The following is a 23913-nucleotide window of genomic DNA, read 5'->3' as shown; positions in this document are numbered from 1 at the left end:
AAAGTAATAGTAATATGCCTATTGGATATATAATAAGTATATTTCTATTCATTCTAGCATCCATTGACTTTGATAGGTTCTTTTTCTTTCTTTTTATTTTTAATAGGCTTTTTAAGGCAAGGGGGACAGTTCTTGGCAAGTGATCTATCTCTTGATGCATGAAAAATCCTCTGGGGCCCCCCCTCACCAAGTCCCAGCCCGGCACCGCAACAGTGGTAAACATTCAGACTCCAGCTGCTCCTGTCAGCTCACTCTGCTCATGGTTTGGTCCGCTCTCCTGTGGCTCAAAAGAGCAGGAAGGCAGATGAGAGTCTGGAGGTCAGGGTAAAACGTAATGTCCTCCTTGGCTGGGGACAGATGTGAGCATGTGTGTAAAATGCAGTCTATTCAGAATAGGGATAGACTCTGCTACGAAAAACGGTTTCCCCAAATTAAATATTCCCCATGTATGTTACTGTAGTTCTTCCCTCCTTATCAATTAGGATAAGCTATTAGGTCCTTTCGGACATATATATTGTCAGAGGGACTTGACTTTTGGACGCCAACTCTGAACAATGTTGTGTGTCCCTTGACCTCAGATATACCCAGATGTTTGGGTCCCAGGGACACTTTTCTGGGGATAATAACCCTCTTTTCAGGAAAGCCCGAAATCCTCTAGCAACATAAAACCCAGTATGCTTTAAAGGGATGCAGTGGGGTTAACTTGTTTTTAGAAATCATGTTTATATCATCCCCCTTTCATGTAAGTATATACACCTATTATTGTAGGAGTCTTCAGTGCCTTATCATGGTAGTGGTTACGAGACAAGAGTGTCAGGTCCCACTGGCCTCTGGGAGGAAGTTTATCTTATTAACTATCATTAAATAATCCCGGTTTAATTAACTTGTGCTGTGATCAGTGACAGCTTGGTGGGGTGGAGGCTCTAGACCTACATGTCCTGCATCTCCAGGCATCCATCAATTTGGTGCCAGAATTAGCATGAAGGGAGAAGGGTCCCACTTTATCAAACCAACTGACACCATTTGTTGTGGCAGGACAGAAGGATCGGATGTTTTTAGCAAAAAAAAAGAAGACAAAGTGGGCAGAGAGAGCTCTGTTCCCCATGCCCAGGTCCCCTCAAGAAGCCAGCACAGTGTGACAGGAAAGGATCTGCACTGCCAAGCAGCAGGCCTGAATCTTGGCTCTGACCAGCTATGCCACTTATTTACTGTGTGGCTCCAAACAGGTCACTTGACCTCTCTGAGTCTCGATATCCTTTTCTGAAAAGCAAGGATAATAATTGTCCAGAAACTTGTGAGGATTAAATGGGCTAATGTATGTGAAAGCAATTTTTAAAGGGAGAAACTTCAAGTAAAAACAAATTATTGCAGGATCTCAAAACTGGAGACACAAGTTTGACTCAACCACGTGGCAGAAACCTGAACTCAAGTGTAACCTTTCTCTTGCTGTCTTTTTTGGGTCAAATTCTTGATTTGCAAATTGATAGATGATATGAAACACTGTGTGCACAGGAGGTATGAGATAAGGCCTAGAGCTTTTTTATTAATAAGCGTCTCAGGCCACTGTAGGGTCAGCCCCTCGGCTACCTTGTCTCAAGCAGAGATATTTTTTTTTCTCTACTGCCTTGCTGCCAGGAGAAAGGTGCATGCAATGTGGCTATTCTCTTAGAGAAGGTTTCCACATTCTGAAGCGCTGCTCAGGTGGAAAAATAGGTCACTTTCTACAAAGCTGACAACATACAATTCACTGGAGCAGAAGCTTCAGAGCTTTGGAACCTGCACAGAAAAGAAAGGTGATCCTCTTGGGGTTTTTGGAGGGTCTCACTGCCATATTTATGGCTCTTGCCTGTCTCCCCCAGAATTCCCGTAGCTACCGGGATTAAGTCTATGCCTTGAGCTAATATATCAGTATCTACCTGTGATTATTATCACCAACACTTTGAGCTGATTCAACCTCTTGATGCCTCATTATATTGTAGATCCAGTAACTAATGGTATATATCCTAACCCTAAATTCACACACTTTGCCAAGATGCCATGCCTTAGCAAATGCCACACAAGTCAATAAGCTTTCCTCTTAATTCTTGGCCCACGTAAAGGTTTAAAACATATTCTCCAGAGGTCTCTTGTATCTGAAGTGGTCTCTTCTGGTTCTCCTACAAGCACAGATTCATCTGGAATGGTGTTTGCGTGGCTCAGCTGTATTTTCTGAATGATTTCGCTGAAGGCTAAGCACAGTTTCATTGAAGACCTCCTCTCTGGGGCAATTGTGGGTGGGTGGAATAGATAAGGGAAGATCCACATGCTGAGAAGCTGATGTCACCACCAGGGTAGACCCCTCTAAACTTCTGGGATTTTGGAACTTGTGTGTACTGGAGATGAGGGATCTATAGGGATGTAGCTGTTATGAATGCAAAATGCAAACTCCCCAGTTTGTAGGGGGAAACTGGTTAAGATTCAGACTACACTGAAGGTTATTTGAAGCCACTGGAATGGGGACTATTGGCTTTCTTCTTTGAGAGTTAGCCTTAACGAGCCCCAGGCCGAGTGCACACCCAATCTCAGATTTTTCTCTGCTTTTAAAAAACTTTCAAAGCTAAGTTTTAACTGTCTTACTGCCTCGCAGAAGCCTTCACCATTTTATTTTATTGTGCTTATTAGAAGTGCATTACCATGACTGCCTATCACAGACTCCATTTACCTGTCCCACAGTATTCCTCCCCCGGACTATCCTGACTCCTTACCATTCTTGTCGTTCGTCGAGCACATGATGCTGGCTCATGCTCCATGAGGATGAGGGCCATGGCAGCCTCACTTACTACTATACTTCCAGTCCAGCATCCCACCCAGAGCCTGACTCAAGCAGAGATATTTTTTCAGCAGTCAATCACTGCTGAGGGAATGGGCAAAGGAAAGGGTACCCCATATTCTTGGGCCTTTCTCTTTGCTGCTCTCTCTGCTTATGATGCATCCCCTGCCTGGCAGAGACCCAATAGGACAAGCTTCACTGCTTCCAATGCCTTTCATGGACTCCTCCAATAGGACCGAAGACCCCTCCTTGGTGCTCTTCTGTGCCCTAACTGTATCACCTACAACTGTTTATAGCTTCTATTTGTTTGCAGCCAAGGACCAAAGGAACTCCTGCAGATTGCCTAAGAAAAGAGGATTCAAAGGGTCATAACAGCTGCACTTGAATATCTGGAGGGCAGCTTGTATAGGAGGAATTAGATCAGGTTCTGGGTGGTTCTCATGGATGGAGATGTGTGACATCACAAGGAGGTGGATTTGGGTGCACACAAAGGGAGAAGATTGTCCGGGCCCATCTTGTGAGGTTGGCTGAATTTCTGTGCCAGGGGTGGAGTGAACAGGATAGGATGTCTATCATGGGTGGGCAGTTGGATTGGGAACAGTCAAGTTCCTTTCAAACTTGTGCAGAAGCAGTAGGGCACCGTGCTTGGGACTGGCAGCTGAGAAGCATGGCACAGCCATTTACGTAGCTCTGTGACTTTGAGCAAGTCAACTGATCTTCCTGAGTTTTAGTTTCCTCAACTTTGGAGGAAAGTTAATGATACCCTTCCTTTATGGTGACTATGAGAGCCAAATGCAATTAGCTATGTTTGAAGAACAGAGCAGTCACTGATCATAGCTCAGTAAATGTTACTTTGTTGTCCCTGCTTCTTCCCTCCATGCCTTGGCTCTCATGCTTCTTGGTCTGGAGCACTGCCCTGATTCTAGGCATCCTTTCACATCTAGCTCAGTGGGCATCCCCTTCATAATGTGCTCCAGTGTTGCTTTCACCTCCCCAACATAATCTTGTGACAGCACTGTATCCCATGGGTGGGGGCAGGACTGCTGTTGCTCACACTCTACCTGGCTACTACCATGCTTCACCCATGGCTGATGCTCCTTTCACTTTATTTGGAGCTCTGGCTGTCACTACCATCAGCACTCTGGTCTTAAGACTCTGATGGTCTCCTAAACAGTCCATTCTCCTGGACAACTATCTCCCTTTTTTAAATATATATTTTTTAAGATTTTATTTATTTATTCATGAGAGGGGGTGTGTGGGGCAGAGACACAGGCAGAGGTAAAGCAGGCTCCATGCAGGGAGCCTGATGTGGGACTTGATCCCAGGTCTCTAGGATCAGGCCCTGGGCTGAAGGCGGTGCTAAACCACTGATCCACCCAGGCTGCCCTGTCTCCCTTTTGATAGATATTTCTATCAGACTTTTGAAAAGTCAATGAAATTTTAAAAAATGAGCAATCAGCACGGCCCTGTGGGCTGTTTCTGATGCTCTGTCCTCTTGCTTTCCTTATAGGAATGCAAGGGATCCATCATTCTCTGTGCATTTAAATTGGTGTCAGGCTTTAACTGAAGTGCTGATGTTCATTAAATGTGTAGTTTACCAGGAGTCATCTCATGACATCAGAACTTTGTATCTCTTAAAGTTATGTTCAAACATGATGCTCCATGGTGGCTGGAATTTAATGAGCCTATTTGGCACTAAAATTCAAGTCTGCTTTCATTTTGTCAAAGCAACTCAGCATTTTGGTTCAAGATGCTAATTTTGTTAATTGGGCCCAAAATCTGTGTGTGAGAGAAAGATGAGTTGGAAGTTGGGAGGAGCATATTGAGGCCAGATCTGTATAAATATTGCTACACAGTCCAGAATAGGCAGCTACTTCTATTTATCAACGTAATTATTCCACAGAGTGGTGGAAAGTCCATTTATTGTTATCTGCCAAGCTCCCAGGGTAAACCGAGGAGTAGTCAATACTGGTTGTGCATGTGCGTGCGTGTTTTAAGGGGGGCATTTATTGAATTCATTTACCTCTCCATCCAATAAATGAGAAAATGCCTAAAATGCCTAATGCTTTCCTTAACAGTTTCTCACTGTATTTTCATTAGAGGACACTTTAGAGGAAGTGGGAGCTATTTCTATTTCTAACGAAGAGCTTGCCCCCTGAACCTGCAGGAAATCTTTCTTATCTTATCTTGCTGTGAGATTTCTCCATGTTTGCTTTCCTGACCACCAGCAACACCCAGGGCTACTTGTATAGACTCCTAGGCTCCACTTGAAACCTTTTTTTTTTTAGATTTGAGTGTGGGGCTAGCAATGTGCATTTCTGGTAAGCCCCAAGTGTGCATGCTGGTGTCTGAGAGCCCCTCTGCTGTCCTGGGATGGTGCTGTGAGGCTACTGATCAGTCTGCTGGGGAAAATGAGGTGATCCAAGTATTCTTATAAGCATATAGCACTGGGCTAATGATTCACAGGAGACAGGAAAGACCCCTGTTCTTCAGATGGAGATAAAAGAGGAGCCCAAGAAAAGCCTTTTTTTGAATCTGCATGCCATTCTCTCCAGTTGTACCGTCTTGGGCAGGGCACCGAGTTGCCACATTTATCAAATGGAGATTATTGTACATCACCTGCTGAAGATGGAACTGGGCCAGATGACCTTTCCAAGTGTTTTTACTACTGAAATCCAGTATTTTATTCTACAGCTTAATTACAAGAGTGACTTGAAGGTTAGAAGAGGCTCTGAGATGAGCCTCAACTGACGTACAGCGTTCTTTGAGGAAACGTTCACTTTTCAAACCAATAAGGCCTCTTCATGGGATGCCCGAGGGTTGAATCACAAAAGCTTCCAGCATTCTGGGTTTACTGGGCATAGAAAGGTTTATGGGGACCAGAGAACGGAAGTCCTGGGCAAGGACACCACCTCAAAACTCCCTGCACTTAAAACATTAATGTCTCATGAAAAACCTCCCTCTCTCCATTAAAAATCACCCGTTAAAATTCCTCCTTATTTTTTTTTTAATTTTTATTTATTTATTCTCAAGAGACACAGAGGGAGAGGCAGAGACACAGGCAGAGGAGGAAGCAGGCTCCATGCAGTGAGCCTGATGTGGGACTCAATCCTGGGACTGGGATCATGCCCTGAGCTGAAGGCAGGCGCTCAACCACTGAGCCACCCAGGTGTCCATAAATTCCTTCTTTCTAGAAATTCTGCCTAGTCTCGGCTCCTCTGTCTTTTCTTTTTTTTTTTTTTCCTCTGTCTCTTCTTGATGAGCTCGTACTCACACCTCAAGACCCCGGACGTAGACAGTCTGTGGTGTAGAAATGTCACAGAGAGCTTCCCTCTGGCCATAGCGGGGATCCTGTCCTTCCTATTCTCTGGCATTTATTATAACATTGTTATTGCAAATACGTACTTGCAAGCTCACCAACCTCACAGTAGCCAGCTCCTAAGGGCAAGGACTGTGTCTTTTCCACCTTGAAACTTTAGTGCCTAGCACACTGCTGCCACCATAGATTTTTGCTGACTGACATGAGTTCTCGGAGCATGAGGATTAATTAGCTGGTTTAGTTTCTCCTGCAGGGTCTACCCTGTCCTGCAGTGAACCTCTTTTGAACCCTGCTGTGAATCACTGCATGAAGGCCCTCGCAGAGCTTTGGTGCATAAATCAGTTTGCCTACAAAGGAAATCTAGGTAGAGCCCGGACAGCTGGCATTCATAAATCCTGCATGTTGGTGGCATCTGCCAGAAATGCATCGCATCTAGCATGCATGCGTTGAGTTACCTTGGAGCTTATTTACATATTCAACAGGTCAGCTATGACAGTATCTATCTGATGGAAGCCTAGAATTCACTGGGGACCACAGGGTGAGTGACTGGCACTTTTCTGGGCTGCGTGGAGGCTGCCAGAATGTCTCTGGGAGGGATCTGTGATCTTATGAGCTCTCCTCTGAGGAGCTTCTTTTCCAAACTGCAACCAAGAACTTTCTATAGGGGGAAAGAGGCCAGAGGCTTGCCAGTCCCCAGTTACCTAAAGGGATGTTTTACAAATGGCCTCTCTTCCGGCTATGGCCCCTTTGTGCCAAGTTCATGCTGGCTAGAAAAACTCTGGGTGTAATTTTCTGAGAAGAGGGCAGTGAATTTATGGCTGCACATGTCAGAGAGGAAAGGAGGCAGAGAGCAATACTTCTCGCTGACCGCTGTGGGCCTGTGACTCTGGGCGGCTATGGCCTCTGACCAGGAAAGGTCAAGGTTTGGGGACTCTGGTTATATCAACAAACTTGAGCCATTCCATCTCCTCTGCTCTGAGGGCTGAATCCATCCCTTGGCTGAGCTCCTAGGTACGTGGCACATTTTTCACAGAAGCAAATCTGAATGCTTTTACCCTTGGCAATAGCTTCCTAACTTGTTGCCCTGCCTCTGGCCCAGCCCTGGCTACTCCATTCCCCTCTGCAGCCGGCACACTCTTTGTGAAAGCCAGAGCTGGTCCCGTCACTTCTTCACTTCACATCAGCCCACGGCTCCTCCTGCCTTCGGACAATTTCTACAATTTTCATCCCGGCTGAAGGCCCTTGTGTGAACCCTGGGCCTGCTCACAGATCTCATGTCATCACGCCCACCCTTCCAGGGACAGAACATCTCTCCCATTCCCCTGGTGTGGGCTTCCTTCCTGCCCTGAACCTTCCTCATACAAGCTGCTCCCTGGCCTGGAATGTTCTTCCTTTGCCTGTTCTCACATGTCTGATTCCTACCTATGCTTTATCCCAACCTGTCAAGTCCTCCTGCAGGATTTCGTACTTCCCCTAGCAATACTTAACGCGTGGGATCCTGCTGGCCTGCTGGTCTGTGCTGCTCAGTAAGCTATCTGCTCCATGGGAGTGGAGACTCAGCCTGTCCTGCTTCTCTCATGGTGACTTAGCGCATGGTAGGTGGCCAGTAAACATCTCCCTGAATGAGTGAATGGATGAATGCCTGTTTATCAAGAATGGCAGCCCAGTCTACTCAGATCGTGGGAAACGTGAGGGAACTCCAAACCACACTCACCGTTACAGGTGCAGCGCACATTCCTGTAGAAACGCGGGCACACGAAGCTTATGCGTGCCGTGCTATAGGTCATGAGTGCATGGGAATCCAGGGACAAGCCTTGCTCACAATGCTGCTCCTGGCAGTCCAGCCCCGAGCAGTTTTTCTCCAGGATGGCTGAGATGCGCATGATGTTCTCCAGATGTCTCCTGGCATTGGACAGCTTCTGGATCAGGTAGGCTGGCTTGTAGAACTCACTGCTGTGCATTTCCACAGCAAACAGCATGTCCAGCTGGTTGGTCCCCGCTACGGGCTGGATGCTAATGATGCGCAGGCTGTCCTGCTTCTGGGTGAGGACGGCGTTCCGCAGAGTGCGCCGGAAGCCATGCATGTGCAGCCCCACGAAGTCCTCGGGGGACACGTTCTCAAAGCGGATGGTGACAGTGTTCTGCAGCATCTCATGCACTAGCTGTTCCACATGCACCACCACATCGATGGGCACCTGGAAGCGTCCATCACTCACTGACACATTCAGGACATACTTGCCGCTGTCTAGACCCCCCAGGGCGATGATCTTCCCATCGTGACTGTTCACTTTGAATAAGCTTTTCTGCTCTGATTTCAAGGAAAATGTGAGCACATCATACATGTCTTGATCTGTGGCATGGATCTTCCCAATGACCCCACCAGGAAAATCGTCCTCCATGGTGACAATGTAAATTTCCAGGGGGATGGCCGTGGGCTTGTGAATACTTTCTTCAATGACCCGCACATGGATGTAGGAGTGAGAAACTTGCTGAGGTTTGCCTGAGTCTTTTGCCTGAAACAGCCAAGAGGGAGAAAGGCAAGGAACTAAGAAAAACCAGAATAATTTTAAAAACAACAAAACTCGGGTGGCCCAGGTGGCTCAGCGGTTTAGTGCCGCCTTCAGCCCAGGGCCTGATCCTGGAGACCCGTGATTGAGTCCCACGTGGGACTCCCTGCGTGGAGCCTGCTTCTCCCTCTGCCTGTGTCTCTGACTCTCCCTCTCTCTCTCTCTCTCATGAGTAAATAAATAAAATCTTAAAAAAAACACAAAAAACAAAAAACAAAACTCAGAGAGAGGACATTTATTCCTTTACTCATGTTTGCTCTTTCTCCATCTCGTCACTGCCCAGGAAAATACCGAAGGCGCGCACTGCAGTAAGAGGAATGATTTATCACCTTAGGGGTGCACATGTATACTCTGTTATGGACAATAAAATGTGTCCACACAATGTAGCCATTGGGGGTGAACAGGGAAGGACAGAGGGTGCTTTGAGATCCAACATGCCTGCAACACACTGGCCTGGTTTTCATTTTGAAACAGAAGCCACGGGGGAACCTCATGCATACAGTGGTATTCTCACCGGGAGGACCAATCTTTGTTCTTTTTGGATTCTTTACCTTTGATTGGGCCAGAGAACTCCTTTCTGTACATTCAAGAAATGACATTGGGTGTGAATTACACAATATTATGGTTTAGAATAAAAAAATGGGATGCAGAAGGGAAAAATAGGTAGCCTGAAAAACACTTTGTCTTCCTTCTATATACAGGAATTGATAGAAGCACCCCTCCGACAGCAGATCTTCACTGAACACCTGTCACGTGAAACATGGTGGTAGTTAGTGCTGTAGAGCTCCAGAGATGGGCAGATTCCCATGGACCAGGTCTGCACAGATGTCAGAGGATGGAGGGATGTGGTGGATGGACCTCGCAGGTCAAGTGTTCCCAAGGAGATATGCCCTTGTAGGTGGGAGAGTTAAAGCAGGGACTTGGGCATCAATCACATGGAGTTTGAATCTTGACTGCCATTCTCTGTGTGTCTAGCCTTGAGGACGTTACTTATCATTTCTGAACTTCAATTTGTGTGCCTTTAAACATGAGGATAATAGCAGAATCTACTTCACAGGGTTCTGGTGTTGTGCGGATGAAAAGACACAGTGGTTGCGAAGTGCCTAGCACAGGCCTGACTCCCGGAAGTACTTAGTGCATCTGAATTAATGTGATTAATCATGTGAACCAGAGCTGCTGAAAGGGAAAAGTCATGCAGGAACAGATAAGTTTAACAAATCAGGCTGAACTTGAAATCAAACTGTGGAAGGCCTCAAAGGACAGCAATGAGCATGGACTTCATAGGCCAGACAATGCCCGCTCATATGTCAGCGAGCAGAGGGGTGACAAAAGGGCATGAAGCCTCTGGATGGGAGGGCACTGTTCAGTGGGCCTGTGGACTGAGCAGGACTGGAGAACCACATTTGCTCAAGGACCCTGAAATTCAAAATCAGAGCATGTGGGGCTGGAGTTCAGCCTACAGATCCCAAGTTTTCAGGCACTAGGGAGCCACAGAGGCTTTAGTTCAGGGCAGAAGTTGGCCCACCTTTTCTGTAGAGGGCTAGATAAGGAATAGTTTTAGGCTTTGGGGTTATAGGATCTCTATCAATAATCAACTATGTTTCCAGTGTGGGAGTAGCCAGAGCATACATAAATGAATGGATTAGGCTACGTTCCAACAAAATTTTGTGTATAGAAACAGGGTGAGGGCAAGATATGGTCCAGAGGCTACAGTTGGTGGAAGCCTGGTTTAGGGCACTGACAAAACCAAAGTGGAATGAGTAATCTGGGAGGGGCATAGGGATACATCAGGAAAGCATGAGGAGTCACCCAAGAGGCTCCTGCAACAGTGACTATACGAGGAGGTACAGAGTAAAGTGAGGCAAGGAAGGAAACGTGACTGATGCACACAGGGACCTTGGGAAGGCAGAAACTTAGCACTTGGTGTAGTTTAACTTTAGGGACATGCTCAGAGCCGAAAGCCATTAATTCGGAAGGTTTCATGGAGCAGAGTAAGCCATAGTTTATTCTAAGAAATAATGAACACAATGAAATGCTATCCAAACATAAATAATAATTATTGCTACCATTAGTAATGACTTAGGGTTGCCCTCTGTGGCATCTGCGAATCAAAAAGTCACTTAGTTTCACGGATGGGACCCAAATCTTGGTACAGGCAAAATTAATTCCTGAGAACTCATTTCCTGCTCTTAGCCACACCCTTTCCATACTTTGGCCTCTTTGTCCTATTTCATTTCACACAGGCCATTGATCTTGAGGAAGCTGACATGCTGGGAGGCCATGGCCATCTGAGTGCTTGGTCCCCTCCTGCCTCCCTGGGACAATTTACCAAGCAAAATTCTGCTTCAGAAGCAGAGGCCATGATATGTCTCAATCACATTAGGACAAAGACTGGGAGCTTTGGCGGGTAGAGTAATGTGGCAACTTCTACTCAGTATAAAGCAGCAAGCCTTGACCAGTTAGTGGTCTTGGAGGGTCAGTTAGAACCCCGGGAGTTTTTAGAATGCAGGTTTCAGCCCAGCTACTGTCTGGTTGGCACAGCCTACAGGATTGTCCCTCTGAACAATGACGCTTCCCTTCCTTCCTGTTCAATTTCACACAAAGAGGCCGCTTTTATTGGTGTGAAATTGAATTTGAGAGTAAAAGGGGGAACATTCCTGCGCAGTAATGAATTCTGTTGACTTGCTCAACAAAGAAAACCCATCCAACAGGCACAGGCCAAAGGTGGCCTGATGCAGACAGAGGACGGGCTGTACCTGGACAGACGGGTCATACCTGGACACACAGCACGTACTCTGGAGACTCCGTGTGCTGGAAGACCACGGCTGATCGCAGGATCCCATGTGGGTCCAGCACGAACTCCTCTTCTTCATTTCCCGACAAAATCGAGAAGGAGAAGGGAGGCCCATTGTGGAATGAGTCCCTGTCTGTCACCACCAGCTGCAAGATGCTGGTGCCTACTGGCTTATTTTCCTGCATAAAAGAGGATATTAAAAAGGAAGATAAAATTACACCTCTCTTCACATTGAAAAAAAAAAAAAAAAACAAACAAACCATCATTACTGGCGAGAAAACAGGGCTTTGAGCAGAAGGGATTCCCTGTGATATTATCTTCTCTTCTGAAAATAGGCGGGTGTCTGCAAGCATCATGCTCTGCATCCTTGGCTGCCTCCCCTCCACTGCCCCTGAGACGCTGAGCTGCAGGTGGGAACATCAGGACCACCCAGGGTGGCACCAGCTCCATCTTGTCCTTCATTTCCCTGAGATCACCTAAGCAGCTCTGGGGAAACAGGGTGCTCGCCAGCCTTTTGTGAGTAGGTCGGAAGGCCCCTCAAGGCCAAGAAAGCATCAACCTTTTGGGATGGGAAGGCACTTCATCACCCCCATCACAACACGATCATGCTGAGGCCCAACACTGACATGGTGTCACAAGATTGGACTTGCTCGGGGATGGGGTGGGGATTGGGGCATGTCCTGGCAACTTCCCAGCAAGTACACAAAGGCATATGCCGGGTGGGAAATGGGCCTTGACACCTCACCCCTCTGAACACGGTTCTGCCGGGTTTCTCGAGAAAAGAGCAAGGGGGGTAAACTATTCCTCAAACTGAAAATGAAGAGAAAGAAAATCCTTCAAGTCATCAGAATTTTTGGAAACCCTGATGTTATCATTCAAGCATCATGTTACAGAACCTCTCTGCCTTTTCCCCAAAATAGAGACACAAAGGCTCTTTGTCACCCCTTCTTGGGGCGAGGGTTCTCCTTAGTCCGATAACGCCAAATTAAATTCCTCTGTAGCTCAGGCATTGGTTTTCCTGCCCTGCTCTGTTTAGACTTCGGTATCACCACAGCTTGGGCCTGAAGTCAGTTTCATTAGTTCAGGCCTTCTGATGACATCGATTCAGCATTAAGTAAGTTTGGGTCATGGAGATGGAGACCATGATACGCTGCAGTGTGGACAGGAGTCACGTACGGGACAGGCACACTCAAGCTTTCAGGGCTGAGTTAGTCTTATGAAAACCATGTGTTGGAATAAGGAGATTATCCTGGTTTGGAAAAAGCAAGGAATGTTCTCTGAAGGAGAAAGAGAAAAGGACCTTAAGGACCTCTCATTTTGTGCCTTCTCTCAAGTGGCCTTTTCTTTGTTTTTAGATTTGTATTTATTTATTCATGATTCAGGGAGAGAGAGAGAGAGAGAGAGAGAGAGAGGCAGAGACATAGGCAGAGGGAGAAGCAGGCTCCCTGTGGGAAGCCTGATGCAGGACTGGATCCCAGGACCCTGGGATCACACACTGAGCCAAAGGCAGATGCTCAACTCCCGAGCCACACAGGAGCCCCTCAAGTGGCCTTTTTGTCATCAAGAACTAGCCTCTGTTTCCCTCTGGCATTAGCCACAGCACTGCCTCAGCCCTGCACAGAATTTACTATTTCGCGGTGACAGCATACTCAGCACCACACAAAATAGAAGATTTATTGATTTGTTTGCTCACTTTATAAAGGCCATTTCCTCCACTGGAGAGAGAGGGAGACAGAGAGAGAGAGAGAAAGAAAGAAAGAGAGAGAGAGAGAGAGAGAGAGAGAGAGCCAGCCCCAGGGTTCACTATCTGAGAAGGAAGGGGGACAGAGGACAGAGCCAGGCCCCAGGGTGACAGGAGCCACGGTCACTGCTCATGGCTGCGATTCTTGTTTCTCCTGTGGTGCATGTGGAAATGGTCTGTCAGACTGATTGATGGGTGTCATAAAACTGAATGTTCAGCAAGCAGAGCCCATTTTGTTTTGGGGTGAGCACACAGAGGCAAGGCGAGCAGCTCCACCCTGGGAGGCAGCCCAGGAGGAGGGCAGGGATCTTCAAGAAAGGGAAATGCGAGAAGGTGCAGGCCCTGGGGGCAGCTTGGGGGAAGCCGGAGAGGGGAGGAGAAGGCACGACTGCTGGAAAGAGCATCAGAGAAGAGAGGAAGACCAAACTACCACTGGTGAAGGAATCAGATTTCGCTGACAAAGTGGGAGGCAAGAAGCAGAGGGCTGCTTGCTTTCTGAGTGAGCGCACCCCTCCTCCCTGCTCTCCTCCCAGTCCTCCTCTGGAGGTGGGGAGCCTGCTGCCAGACGTGGCCAGACGCAGTCTTGATGTTATTCCAAAGACGTCCCTCCAGACCTGGCTCACTCTCATCTTACCTTCTGCCCACAGAGCCTGCAGCCTCCGCGGGAGGCGATTCTGAGGCCAAACTGGATCAGGCAAGAACTGGGTCTCTGGACGAGCTGAGGCCCCCTCACAACACATATATCCATCCCCCTTTCCTCTGGCTCCTCCAGGCCCACAGTGGTCCCGGACTGGCTTCCCTGAACCTCCCGGAGTTGGGAAGTGGAGGCAGCTCCACCCCTAGCACCGAGCTCAAAAAGATGAAACATCTTTTGAATGAAAAAATGGATGAGAAGAAGAGTCATGCCCTCCTGAGAGCACAATATCAGTAGTAAAGCTACTCCATCCCGCAGCGTAATTCTAAGTAGCAGGTGGATTTAAAGTCCTAAACAAATTGCTTATGGAAGATTGATTTTAATGAGCAGCAACTCTTTCCTGATGCCCAATCTGTCTTGGAGAGATGAGACAGTCTGCAGCAATCTCCCTCCGCTGCTGGGACAGCATGGAGAGGCTGAAAGGCAGCCTGTGGCTGGGGAGAAGACAGGGCACTTTCTGCAGAAGGCTGACCCGAGTTCAAATCCCGAGCGTGCCACCTTGGATGAGCTACTGAACCCCTCAGGCCCTTAGCTCCCTCACTGTGGAGCCGGGGCTGCCTCCCTCTCCCATGTCATTGGGCTGTGATGGGGACAAGCAGTACACGCAAAGTGCCCGACAGTAGAAAGAACCCAGTTGGCAACAGTGCTCACCAATACTTATCAGTCAGTTGCTGGGAAGAGTCAGGCTCTTTTATCAGGTATAAAGGAAAAAAAAGAGACGACATGATGAGTGAAACCAGAGAGAGGAGGAAGGCTGAGTGCATAAGGACTAGTGCCCGGCAGGCAAGATTTGCTCACCTGGATCACAGCAGTATAGTTAGCAGGGGTAAAGACTGGGCTGTTGTCGTTCACGTCTGAAATGTCAATGTTGACGGTGGCAGTCGACGACATCACAGGAATGCCACTGTCGACTGCCTGGACAAGCAGGGAGTATCCGGACACCTGCCAAAGCACAAAGGGCCGACAGTAAAGCACTTCCTCTCCCCTGCTCACACTCTGAGGACCTGCACACTCGGCTCGGCTTTGCGGGAGATCGGCCACCTTCACTCTTGGTTCTCTAGACCAGAGTTTCTCAGCCTTGGCACCCCTGACATGTGGGGCCCGAGGTGATTCTTGCCTGCTGGGGGCTGTCCTGTGCTTTTGTAGGATGTTTAGATGCATATCTGGTCTCTACTCACTCGAAGCCAATATCACTTTCTGCTCATTCAGGACAACCCAAACTGTCCCCAAATGTCGCCAAGTCCCCTAGAGGGGCAAAACCATCCCTGGTCAGACCTACAGCTCTTGGCCTTCGTTCAAACACAACAGCTGTCACGCTGATCTTATTTATCAGTTCTGATACCTCAGGAGGAATGGGGATATACCACCCAGGGAGGCTTTTCTGCTTTTTAGCACCACTACTACGACATCTTTTCCCATATTTAATTTCACTTTGAAGACATATATTTTTAGTCAAAAAACACAATGCTCAACCTTGGCAGAGGAAGACTTTTCTGGATCATTCTTTCTGACCTAAATACCTTCAGATGATCCTTTTGTATCTGCTCCCCTAGGGCTAACACTGCTGATAAGACCAGGACCACAGGATCCCAATGCTGAAGGTACTTTCTTTTCTTTTTCTTTCTTTCTTTCTTTCTTTCTTTCTTTCTTTCTTTCTTTCTTTCTTTCTTTCTTTCTTTCTTTCTTCTTTCTTTCTTTCTTTCTTTCTTTCTTTCTTTCTTTCTTTCTTTCTCCTTCCTTCCTTCCTTCCTTCCTTCCTTCCTTCCTTCCTTCCTTTCTCTCTCTCTCTCTCTCTCTCTCTCTCTTTCTTTCTTTCTTTCTTTCTTTCTTTCTTTCTTTCTTTCTTTCTTTCTTCTTGATTTTATTTATTTATTTGAGTCCAAAAGAGCATGAACAGGAGGGGAAGGGCAAAGGGAGTGGAAGGAACAGATTCTCTGCTGAGCAGGGAGCCTGATGTGAGGCTTGATCCCGGGACCTTGGGATCACAAACTGAGCCAAAGGCAGACGCTTCACAGACTGAGCCACCCAGGTGTCCCCAGAAGGTACTTTCTTGCCTCCTTGCTCTAGGAAGGACCAAAATTCAAAGCATCCAGAAAGACACATCTTTTGCCTTTTCTTTAAAACACCCATAAGTAAGAAGTTGCCAGTACCTATTGGCAGAAACTTCTTTCTAAGGTTTAGCCCCAATATGTCATGCTGCATTTCGGCCCATCCTATTTACTCTCATTAGTTGGGATGGAGAATCTTCCTACTTTTACTCAGGGAGCCTATACTGGATTCCAGTGAAGGGATGGTGTGGATAGGAGGGGAGCTGGCCTAAACTAGCTTACCCGTTCCCGGTCTAATTTCTTCTTAACCTTTACAAGTCCTAGGACAGGCTCCACAGCAAATTCATTGTCCCGATCTCCGTTCACAATGGAAAAACGAATCTGTCCATTGGGCTGGCTATCTGCATCTTCCGCTACTAGCTTCATGGGACACAAGAAAAAAAAAAAAACAAAAAGAAACAAAAAAAACACAACAACAACAACACAAAACAAAAACACATGACATAAGAGATAGAGAAAAGATTTATTCTTAGGGCCCCAGGTCTTACAAATGGGCATAACTCTGACAATTGTCTTAGGTGCTATGCTCATGTGCTATGCTCATGATCATGCCTCTGTTGGAAGAGCTCATGGCTTGGCTGAAAGAGGCACCATTACTGGAGCTGCCACTTTCTTTCCATTTTTGTCTGTCTACAGCTTGATGACACTTATTACACATGATTTTCCTCATGTCTTGAGTCAGTGAGGATAGAGCCAAAGCTGATATGGATAGTTTGGTTATTTTTTTTCCCCAATTCTGCAAATAATGGTCTCCACCACTGAGTCAGACATTCTTTAAATCTATGCAGTTCCAGGTTAAGGAAGCCCAAGAAAATTCCTTTTCCCACATGGCAACCTCACTGGCCCACTGTTTACTGCTCCATTTTGGGGATATTGGGATTTCTATGTGTGCAAGTAGTCTAGTCACATCCAGGAAGGAGAGAGGGCCTGGGAAGTTCACCACTGGAGTGTAAAGAATGAACACCCATACCAGGGACTGCAGAAGCCAGAGAGGACAGATGGAAGGGACCTGTCCAGTAGGGGTGGTGATGATGGTTAAGAATGGGATTGATGATTTCCCAAATGTAATTTGTAAGTTTGAGAGAACTTATGTTCTCCTAACACACGGCTTGTCCTTACTGGTATTAAAAAAACTTCCTTCCAGAAAGAGCTTCTCTAAGAGTGGCCAGTCTTAATCTTGCTCCCATATATAGCTGTCCGGCTCTGTGTGTGTGCATGCGTGCGTGTGTGCATGAGTGGGGTGGGGGGAGGATGGATTTATTTAATCTTAGTCACCCCATAACTTACTATCTAAGGTCAGAAACCAGTGAGAGCTGCCATTAGAAATGTATTTCATGGTCTGTTCTGTTTTCTTAAAAAACAAAAACAGACACTCCCAGGAAGAAAGTAATCATTGGTCACTTATACTTTGATATAAATGAATTTATTAGGCACTCCAATGTAGAAAAGGAGAAGGAGCAGCTGAAATATTGGTGACTGACTGGGGTTCTTGGGGACAAAAAGACCCTGAGAAGAAACAGTGTAATGAGAATTCAAGATAGATTTTGCTCACTTTTTCACTCTATTTATGACTATGAGCCTCGGACATCTGGACCTCCCACTGGTACCTACCAAAATGACAGAGTCTCCGACCAAGGCGTCTTCACTGATGACAGCACTGTAGACATCCTGGCTGAACCTGGGAGGGTTGTCATTCACATCCGTGAGGTTGATGCTGACAGTGGCCACAGCACTGAGAGCCGGCGTGCCCCCATCTTTGGCTTCCACCACCAGGTAAAACTTTTTGCATAATTCATAGTCCAGGCCCTCAGAGACAGAAATACCTCCTTTGAAGAAAAATGGGAAGTTTTTGATTTGATTAGGAAAAAAACTTTGGTCAGCAGTTCCATAATCATGGTAATATTTATAACATCATCTCTATCCAAGAATTTTAAATATTCAAGATTTTGTTTATTTAATGCCCCACGGAAAGCGTCTTAGAGTCTGACTAATGCTGTCAGTTAAAAAACACAGCCATCCATCAGACACAACACTGAAGAAATAAAGTCTTTGACTATTTCTGCAATAGTTTCTGAACATCTCTCAAGCAGCCTGAAACTCTCTGGCATCATTCATGCATACGCCGCTAGGGAGAAGCATCCCTAGTAAGTGTCTCCCTATGATCCCTTAATTGGACCCGGGCAGACAGAGAATAAGCTGAGATGTGTGGATGTGACTGCATGACCCCGCCCCTAGTCAGCAAGTGAATACCTGCAGACTTCACTGAATTCAATTAACGACTAACATGCCTCACCAAGTTATAATGTGCTTATCTCAAACTATTACAGCACGAAGAGGGCAAAGAGTTCAGACATCTCAAGGTACCGTGACCTAATGGAAAGGAAATACCTGGGATTAGTGGCCAAACAGTAAGTGTGAGTTTAGTGTCCACAACTATAGAGCAGAAGTAGTGTCCATGTCACAAAGCGATTTAATTTAAGGAAGTAGAACAAGTGACAGGCCCTGGCTGGGTGCCACCCCTAGGAAGGGCTCTGTGAGTGCTTTTCCTTCCCATTCTATCTCTTTCTGGTGAACTGACCCAATCTTGCACTCTGCAATTGGAAACTGGTCATCGTACTGCCTGTAGAGCAGTTCTCAAAGGAATTAACCTCTCTCCCAACTGGAAAACAATCTTTGGGACCAAGGTCAGGATGTCACATCCATTCACATCTGCAGACAGGCATCTTCCCTAGCTGCTAAAGCTGCCCTTCTACTTAAGGTGAGAAACCAAAGTCATGCCTGTAACAAGAGCTTCTTTCTCTCCATAATTAAGTTTTCTTAGCAATTACCCCTCTTAGCACTTTGTTTTGTATCCCAGTCTCGTTATCCAGTGCCAAAATTAAACAGCACTTAACCGTTTCCCCATGGTATTCATATACAATGGCCGTAACTAGACAGACTAAGTCTAACATGTATTTAAATGAGGGAAACCCCATACATTTTAATTCGAAGTAGTGACCTTAATAAATGGAGTTATTGGGCAGCCCCGGTGGCGCAGCGGTTTAGCGCCGCCTGCAGCTCAGGGTGTGATCCTGGAGTCCTGGGATGGAGTCCCATGTCGGGCTCCCTGCATGGAGCCTGCTTCTCCCTCTGCCTGTGTCTCTGCCTCTCTCTCTCTGTCTTTCATGAATAAATAAACAAAATCTTAAAAAAAAATAAATAAACAGAGTTACTGCTGGGAGAATTTGCTAATGCAATTCTTCCATCAATGTTTCCCCCTTCCTAAACCTAAGGGCAGGAACTGTATCCTCTTCCTATTTTCACCATCCCCCACCCCAGCAGAGCAGTGCTCTATAGAGAGAAGAACATGTATTCCAAAATCAGGGAGATCTGGGCTCAAATCCTGGATCCCCCAGTGACTCTCAGTGGACATTGGAGACCTTACTTAACCTCTTCAAAGCTCTGTTTTTCTCATATGGAAAATGAGAAACATAACTAATGATTTAATAGGAAACTGGCATATTCATCATGTTAAAGAAATGTTGCAGATTATGATAGTTTCCTATTCATGTTTACTGAACTATCCAAAGGAGAATGGACCTCCTTTCCCACCTTACTCAATGAGTGCATTTTCCTTTTGTGATAAGGGAATTATGTCCAATGGACAGGAAGTGGAAGAGACTTACCTTTCTTATCTGAAAAATAGGCCTGCTTTGACATGACTATTCATGGGGGATTGGGTGAACAAATGAGACTACTCATGAAAGTGATTCAAAAATATTAATACAAACACTATGAAAAATGAAAAGGTGAATATGTTCACTCTTCAAAGAATGTCCAAACTTGCTTCTTGAATTACTCAAAGTGCCCCCAATAGTTAACTCCCTAATGAAAAGAAAGTCCGGCTTTTCCTTCTGTTCTCTTGATTCATTTTTTGACCTGTTTTCCCTAAGCGATGCCACACTGGCCCTGAGTTTGCAAAGGGTGTGGTAAGACCTGACAGTGTTCTGACTGGCAGTTAGTGGGCAGGACCCAAATACAGTGCTGGTTCTGGCTGCCTGGGGTACTGAGTTGAGAAGGCCTGCATGTCACCGTGCATGCCACTTATCCTTGTCTGCTTTGGTAGGTGACAAGAGAGTGGCAGCCTGAGTGTGGATGGGGACAAGTGCACACTGATGTCTAAGAGCACTTCCACACCCATAAACACATGATCTAAATAAAACAACACAAAATGAAACAAAGCAAAAACAGAAAAGAGAGGGAAAGAAACAAATTATGCTCAGTATGCAAATATTACTTCCTGTCCCCATCAATGAACCACGTTACTGCTTTCAAGCTTTCCTCTGAGAAATCCAGGACCCCACATGGTGGTCAAGTATTTGCCCAATGAGCCCACAGCTGGGGGCTTAACACTTGGCAGGGGGCATCCACAGAAACAGAGTACCAGAAGGGACCCTTGGGTCTGCATGCAGGTCCTGCCATGAGAAGGTGTGCTTTCACTGGGAGAGGGGTAGGAGAGGAAAAAGAGCCCATTCAGAGGGTGGTTAGATGGTTAAGAGAAATATGAATTCTAAATAGGCTGCCATTTACCCACCTGTCTTTGGGTTGATTCTAAATCTCCCTTGTTCATTCCCAGATCGGATGAGATACGTAATCTCAGCATTTGTGCCGATATCTTTGCTGGTGGCAAAAACAGCAAGCACTTGGGTGCCAGGGGAGGTATCCTCAGGCACTGTCACCAGGTAGTCCCTCCGCTCAAATACAGGGGGGTTGTCATTAATGTCCAAGACAGTGATGGTGACGGTAGCAAGAGAGGACAGAGCCTGACCAGGGCTCTGGTCGGTGGCTTGGACACTGATGTTGTAGGAGGGCTGCTGCTCCCGGTCCAGTGGCTGCTCCAGGATAATGATGCCTGATGAGCTGTCGATGGAGAAGAACCCGTTGGCAGAGTCCGCCAGGGAGTACACCACCTTCCTGTTGATGCCTATGGGAGATGCAGGAACGTTAGCAGAAAGAGTGCAGCTTGATGCTCTGCACTCACTAGAATATTATAGCTCTGCTGACTTAGACAAAGGACAACAATGACAGAAGTCAACAGCTTTGGTCCTACGAAAGTTTAATAAATATATGGTGGAATTAAGTGGTAAAGAAATGTAAAATATCGGCAACAAATATCATAAATAGTTGTGTATTCTTCATATATTAAGGAACCCCACGCATCTTTAAGAAAAACTCTAAGATGCTGATACATATGTGGGTAAAGATGTGCCACAGAAAGAGAAATACAATTTAATTCATTTCTTCAGTAAATGAGTATCTGCAATCTATCGGGCACTATTCTAGGTGCTAGAGATTTTAGCAACAGACAAGAGTCAAACATTTCTTTTGTTTTGTTTTTTAAAGATTGTATTTATTTATTCATGAGAGACCCAGAGAGAGAGGCAGAGACACAGGCAGAGGGAGAAGCTGGCTCCATGCAGGGAGCCCGATGTGGGACTCAATGCTGGCACTCCAGGATCACGACCTAAGCCGAATGCAGACGCTCAACCACTGAGCTACCCAGGCACCCCAAGGATCAAACATTTCGTGAGGAATTTCTTACACTCTGTGGGAGTACATAAGAAATTAGCAACAAACAATCAGTCAAATAAATGGCACATTAGAGGGTAAAAAGGAAGAAAACTAAAGCCATAAAGGGGGGAATGGGGAGTGCTGGGGAGAGAGAGTTTGGGAGGTAGAGGGAAGGATGGTAACTTTAAGGTGGTCAGGGAAGGCCCAGACATTTGAAGAAAAACCCAAATGAGGGGAGGGACTGAATAGTGCAGATGTCTGGGGGGAGAACACTGCAGGAAGAGAGACAGGCAAGGACAGGGGTGGAAGTCCCTCGAGTGTATGTGAGAGCATCATCCATCATCAAGAAGGCTGCTGTGACTATGGTTGGGAAGAAGGGAGTAGAAGATGGCTCCGGGTGACAGCAGGTTGGGGAGCAGACTGTGTGGGGTTGTAGTGCTGAGGTGAGAAGCCAGCCAAGGGCCCTGAGACGGGCAGTCATGAGACGGAATTCAGATTTTTTTTTTAAGATTTTATTTATTTATTCATGAGAGATAGAAAGAGAGGCAGAGAGAGAGAGAGAGAGAGAGGCAGAGACAGGCAGAGGGAGAGGCAGGCTCCATGCAGGGAGCCGGACATGGGACTCAATCCCACGTCTCCTGGATCACACCCTGGGCTGAAGGCAGCGCTAAACCACTGAGCCACCCAGGCTGCCCGGGACTCAGATTTTTAACAGGATCACCCAGACTAATTGTAAGGGGTGAGAAGAACAGCAAGCGAGGAAGCAGAGACAGCTGGTCGACTCCCGCAGGAATGCAGGCATGTGACAGTGGTGACTTGCACAGGCGGTGGGCCCTGGGTGGTGAGAAGTGGTCGGTTCCGGCCTGTTCTGAACACGGAGGTGGTGAGAAAAGACTGTTTTCTGATGGTGGGGCTGGCAGGAGACGAGGTGTGAGAGAAAGAGAAGATCCCAGGATGATGCAACTTTTGGCCTGAGTGGCTGAAAAGTGGGAGCCGCCATCAGCTGGGATAGAGAGGGCTGCAGGAGGATGAGGATTTAGAGGACACACCCGGAGCCCCATTTTGGACAGATTAAATTCGAGATGGGCATTTTGTGTGTAAGTGGAGATTCAAGTAGGGAGCTGGGCAGGAGGCTGGAGATCCAAAGAGAGGTCCATGCTGGAGCTAGGGATGTGAGGGCTGCCAGCCATCAGGTGCCACACAGAGCCATGAGATGGGTGAGGCCATAAGGGAATGTAAAGAGGAAAAGAGCAATCTGACGGCCATGAGCCTCGAGCACTGCATCAAGGAAGGGAGAAGATCTACTCCGAGGGCGACCTCCCACTCTGTGATTTAAAGAAACGCATTCACTTAGCAAAGTAGCATTTTACCTTAATATACACAAAGCTAAAACCTATCAGCCAGGAAAATATCTACCAACAACCAACAAATTAGTGAACGATGATCAGATTGACTTCAGGTTCTGAAGACTGATTGAATGCCTCATCAGAGGATCTTAGCACTTCAAAATGGTTTATGCACCCCAAATTCAGCAGGTATTAAGATTTTTAAGAGGCAAAATGTAACAACGCTACAGGCTGATATAACATTATTTTGATCCTACATGCGCTCAATGAATACAGTCATTAATCAAGGGTCTCTAGCTAGGACTGCCATCTGAAAATGCCTTTTGTGAATCATGGACTCCTTCCTAGAATGTAAGCTCTTAGAAGGGAGGGCCTCACTCTGTGTTGTTTTCTATTATAACATCACACTATGGGGTCAGACATTTGGCAGTAATAAGAGTTAAACACTTTACTCTCTCAATGTGTAATTTCTCTTCAGCCAAAATTCCCAGCAAACCAATAAAATCATCTATCTGCAGGGAGTGACATAAATTGCATTATGTGGCTTTAACCAAAAGGTCAACACTGAGAGCTTGTTCTTGGTTCCATGCCAGAGAGTCCATTTTTTCCAAAGTTTCATCATTTACTTTTATTTCTCTTTCAAAACAACGGCCCTGTGATATATAAACATCAACTTCTGATTTTATTGGTACTGGGATTAAAAACAAGGTTTTCCTATTCCCTTGCTGCCCCTGGAAATAAGAGCAGAGGTTTTGGGGATGCTTTCTGGCTCTTTGTAGTATGGCTCCAAGATTAAATCCTTCCACAATTCCGGGGGGTGAATATGCACAGGATTGCAATAACCCTGCCTGGGTGCCAGAGCTGGTTGTGTGTGCCAGAAGCTGCCTTGGCTGATTAGAGGCTCTCAGGACACCTCTCAGAGTCACAAAAACAGATTTATGGAAACACATCAGCGACTGACATAAATATACCACACAGGTTTTCA

At 46.4% G+C, this 23913-nt stretch overlaps 1 protein-coding gene across 2 annotated transcripts in view; it reads right to left on the bottom strand.

Annotated features, from left to right (window-relative positions):
• FAT3 (FAT atypical cadherin 3) overlaps nucleotides 1-23913 on the bottom strand; it is a 652630-nt gene that overhangs the window by 41331 nt on the left and 587386 nt on the right. For both annotated transcript variants that reach the window (XM_072794993.1, XM_072794994.1), the window contains exons 14-19: nucleotides 20606-20995; nucleotides 17644-17858; nucleotides 16255-16392; nucleotides 14723-14866; nucleotides 11471-11668; nucleotides 7843-8641 (exon numbers count right to left, since the gene is read on the bottom strand). In XM_072794993.1, coding sequence (XP_072651094.1) covers nucleotides 7843-8641; nucleotides 11471-11668; nucleotides 14723-14866; nucleotides 16255-16392; nucleotides 17644-17858; nucleotides 20606-20995 — 1884 coding nt within the window. The remainder of the gene's footprint in view (nucleotides 1-7842; nucleotides 8642-11470; nucleotides 11669-14722; nucleotides 14867-16254; nucleotides 16393-17643; nucleotides 17859-20605; nucleotides 20996-23913) is intronic.

Source organism: Canis lupus, chromosome 23, assembly GCF_048164855.1.
Source record: "Canis lupus baileyi chromosome 23, mCanLup2.hap1, whole genome shotgun sequence".
In the NCBI taxonomy this organism is placed as follows: domain Eukaryota; kingdom Metazoa; phylum Chordata; class Mammalia; order Carnivora; family Canidae; genus Canis; species Canis lupus.
The sequence above is the reverse complement of the archived record's forward strand: the minus strand, read 5'-3'. Positions and strand labels throughout refer to the sequence as shown.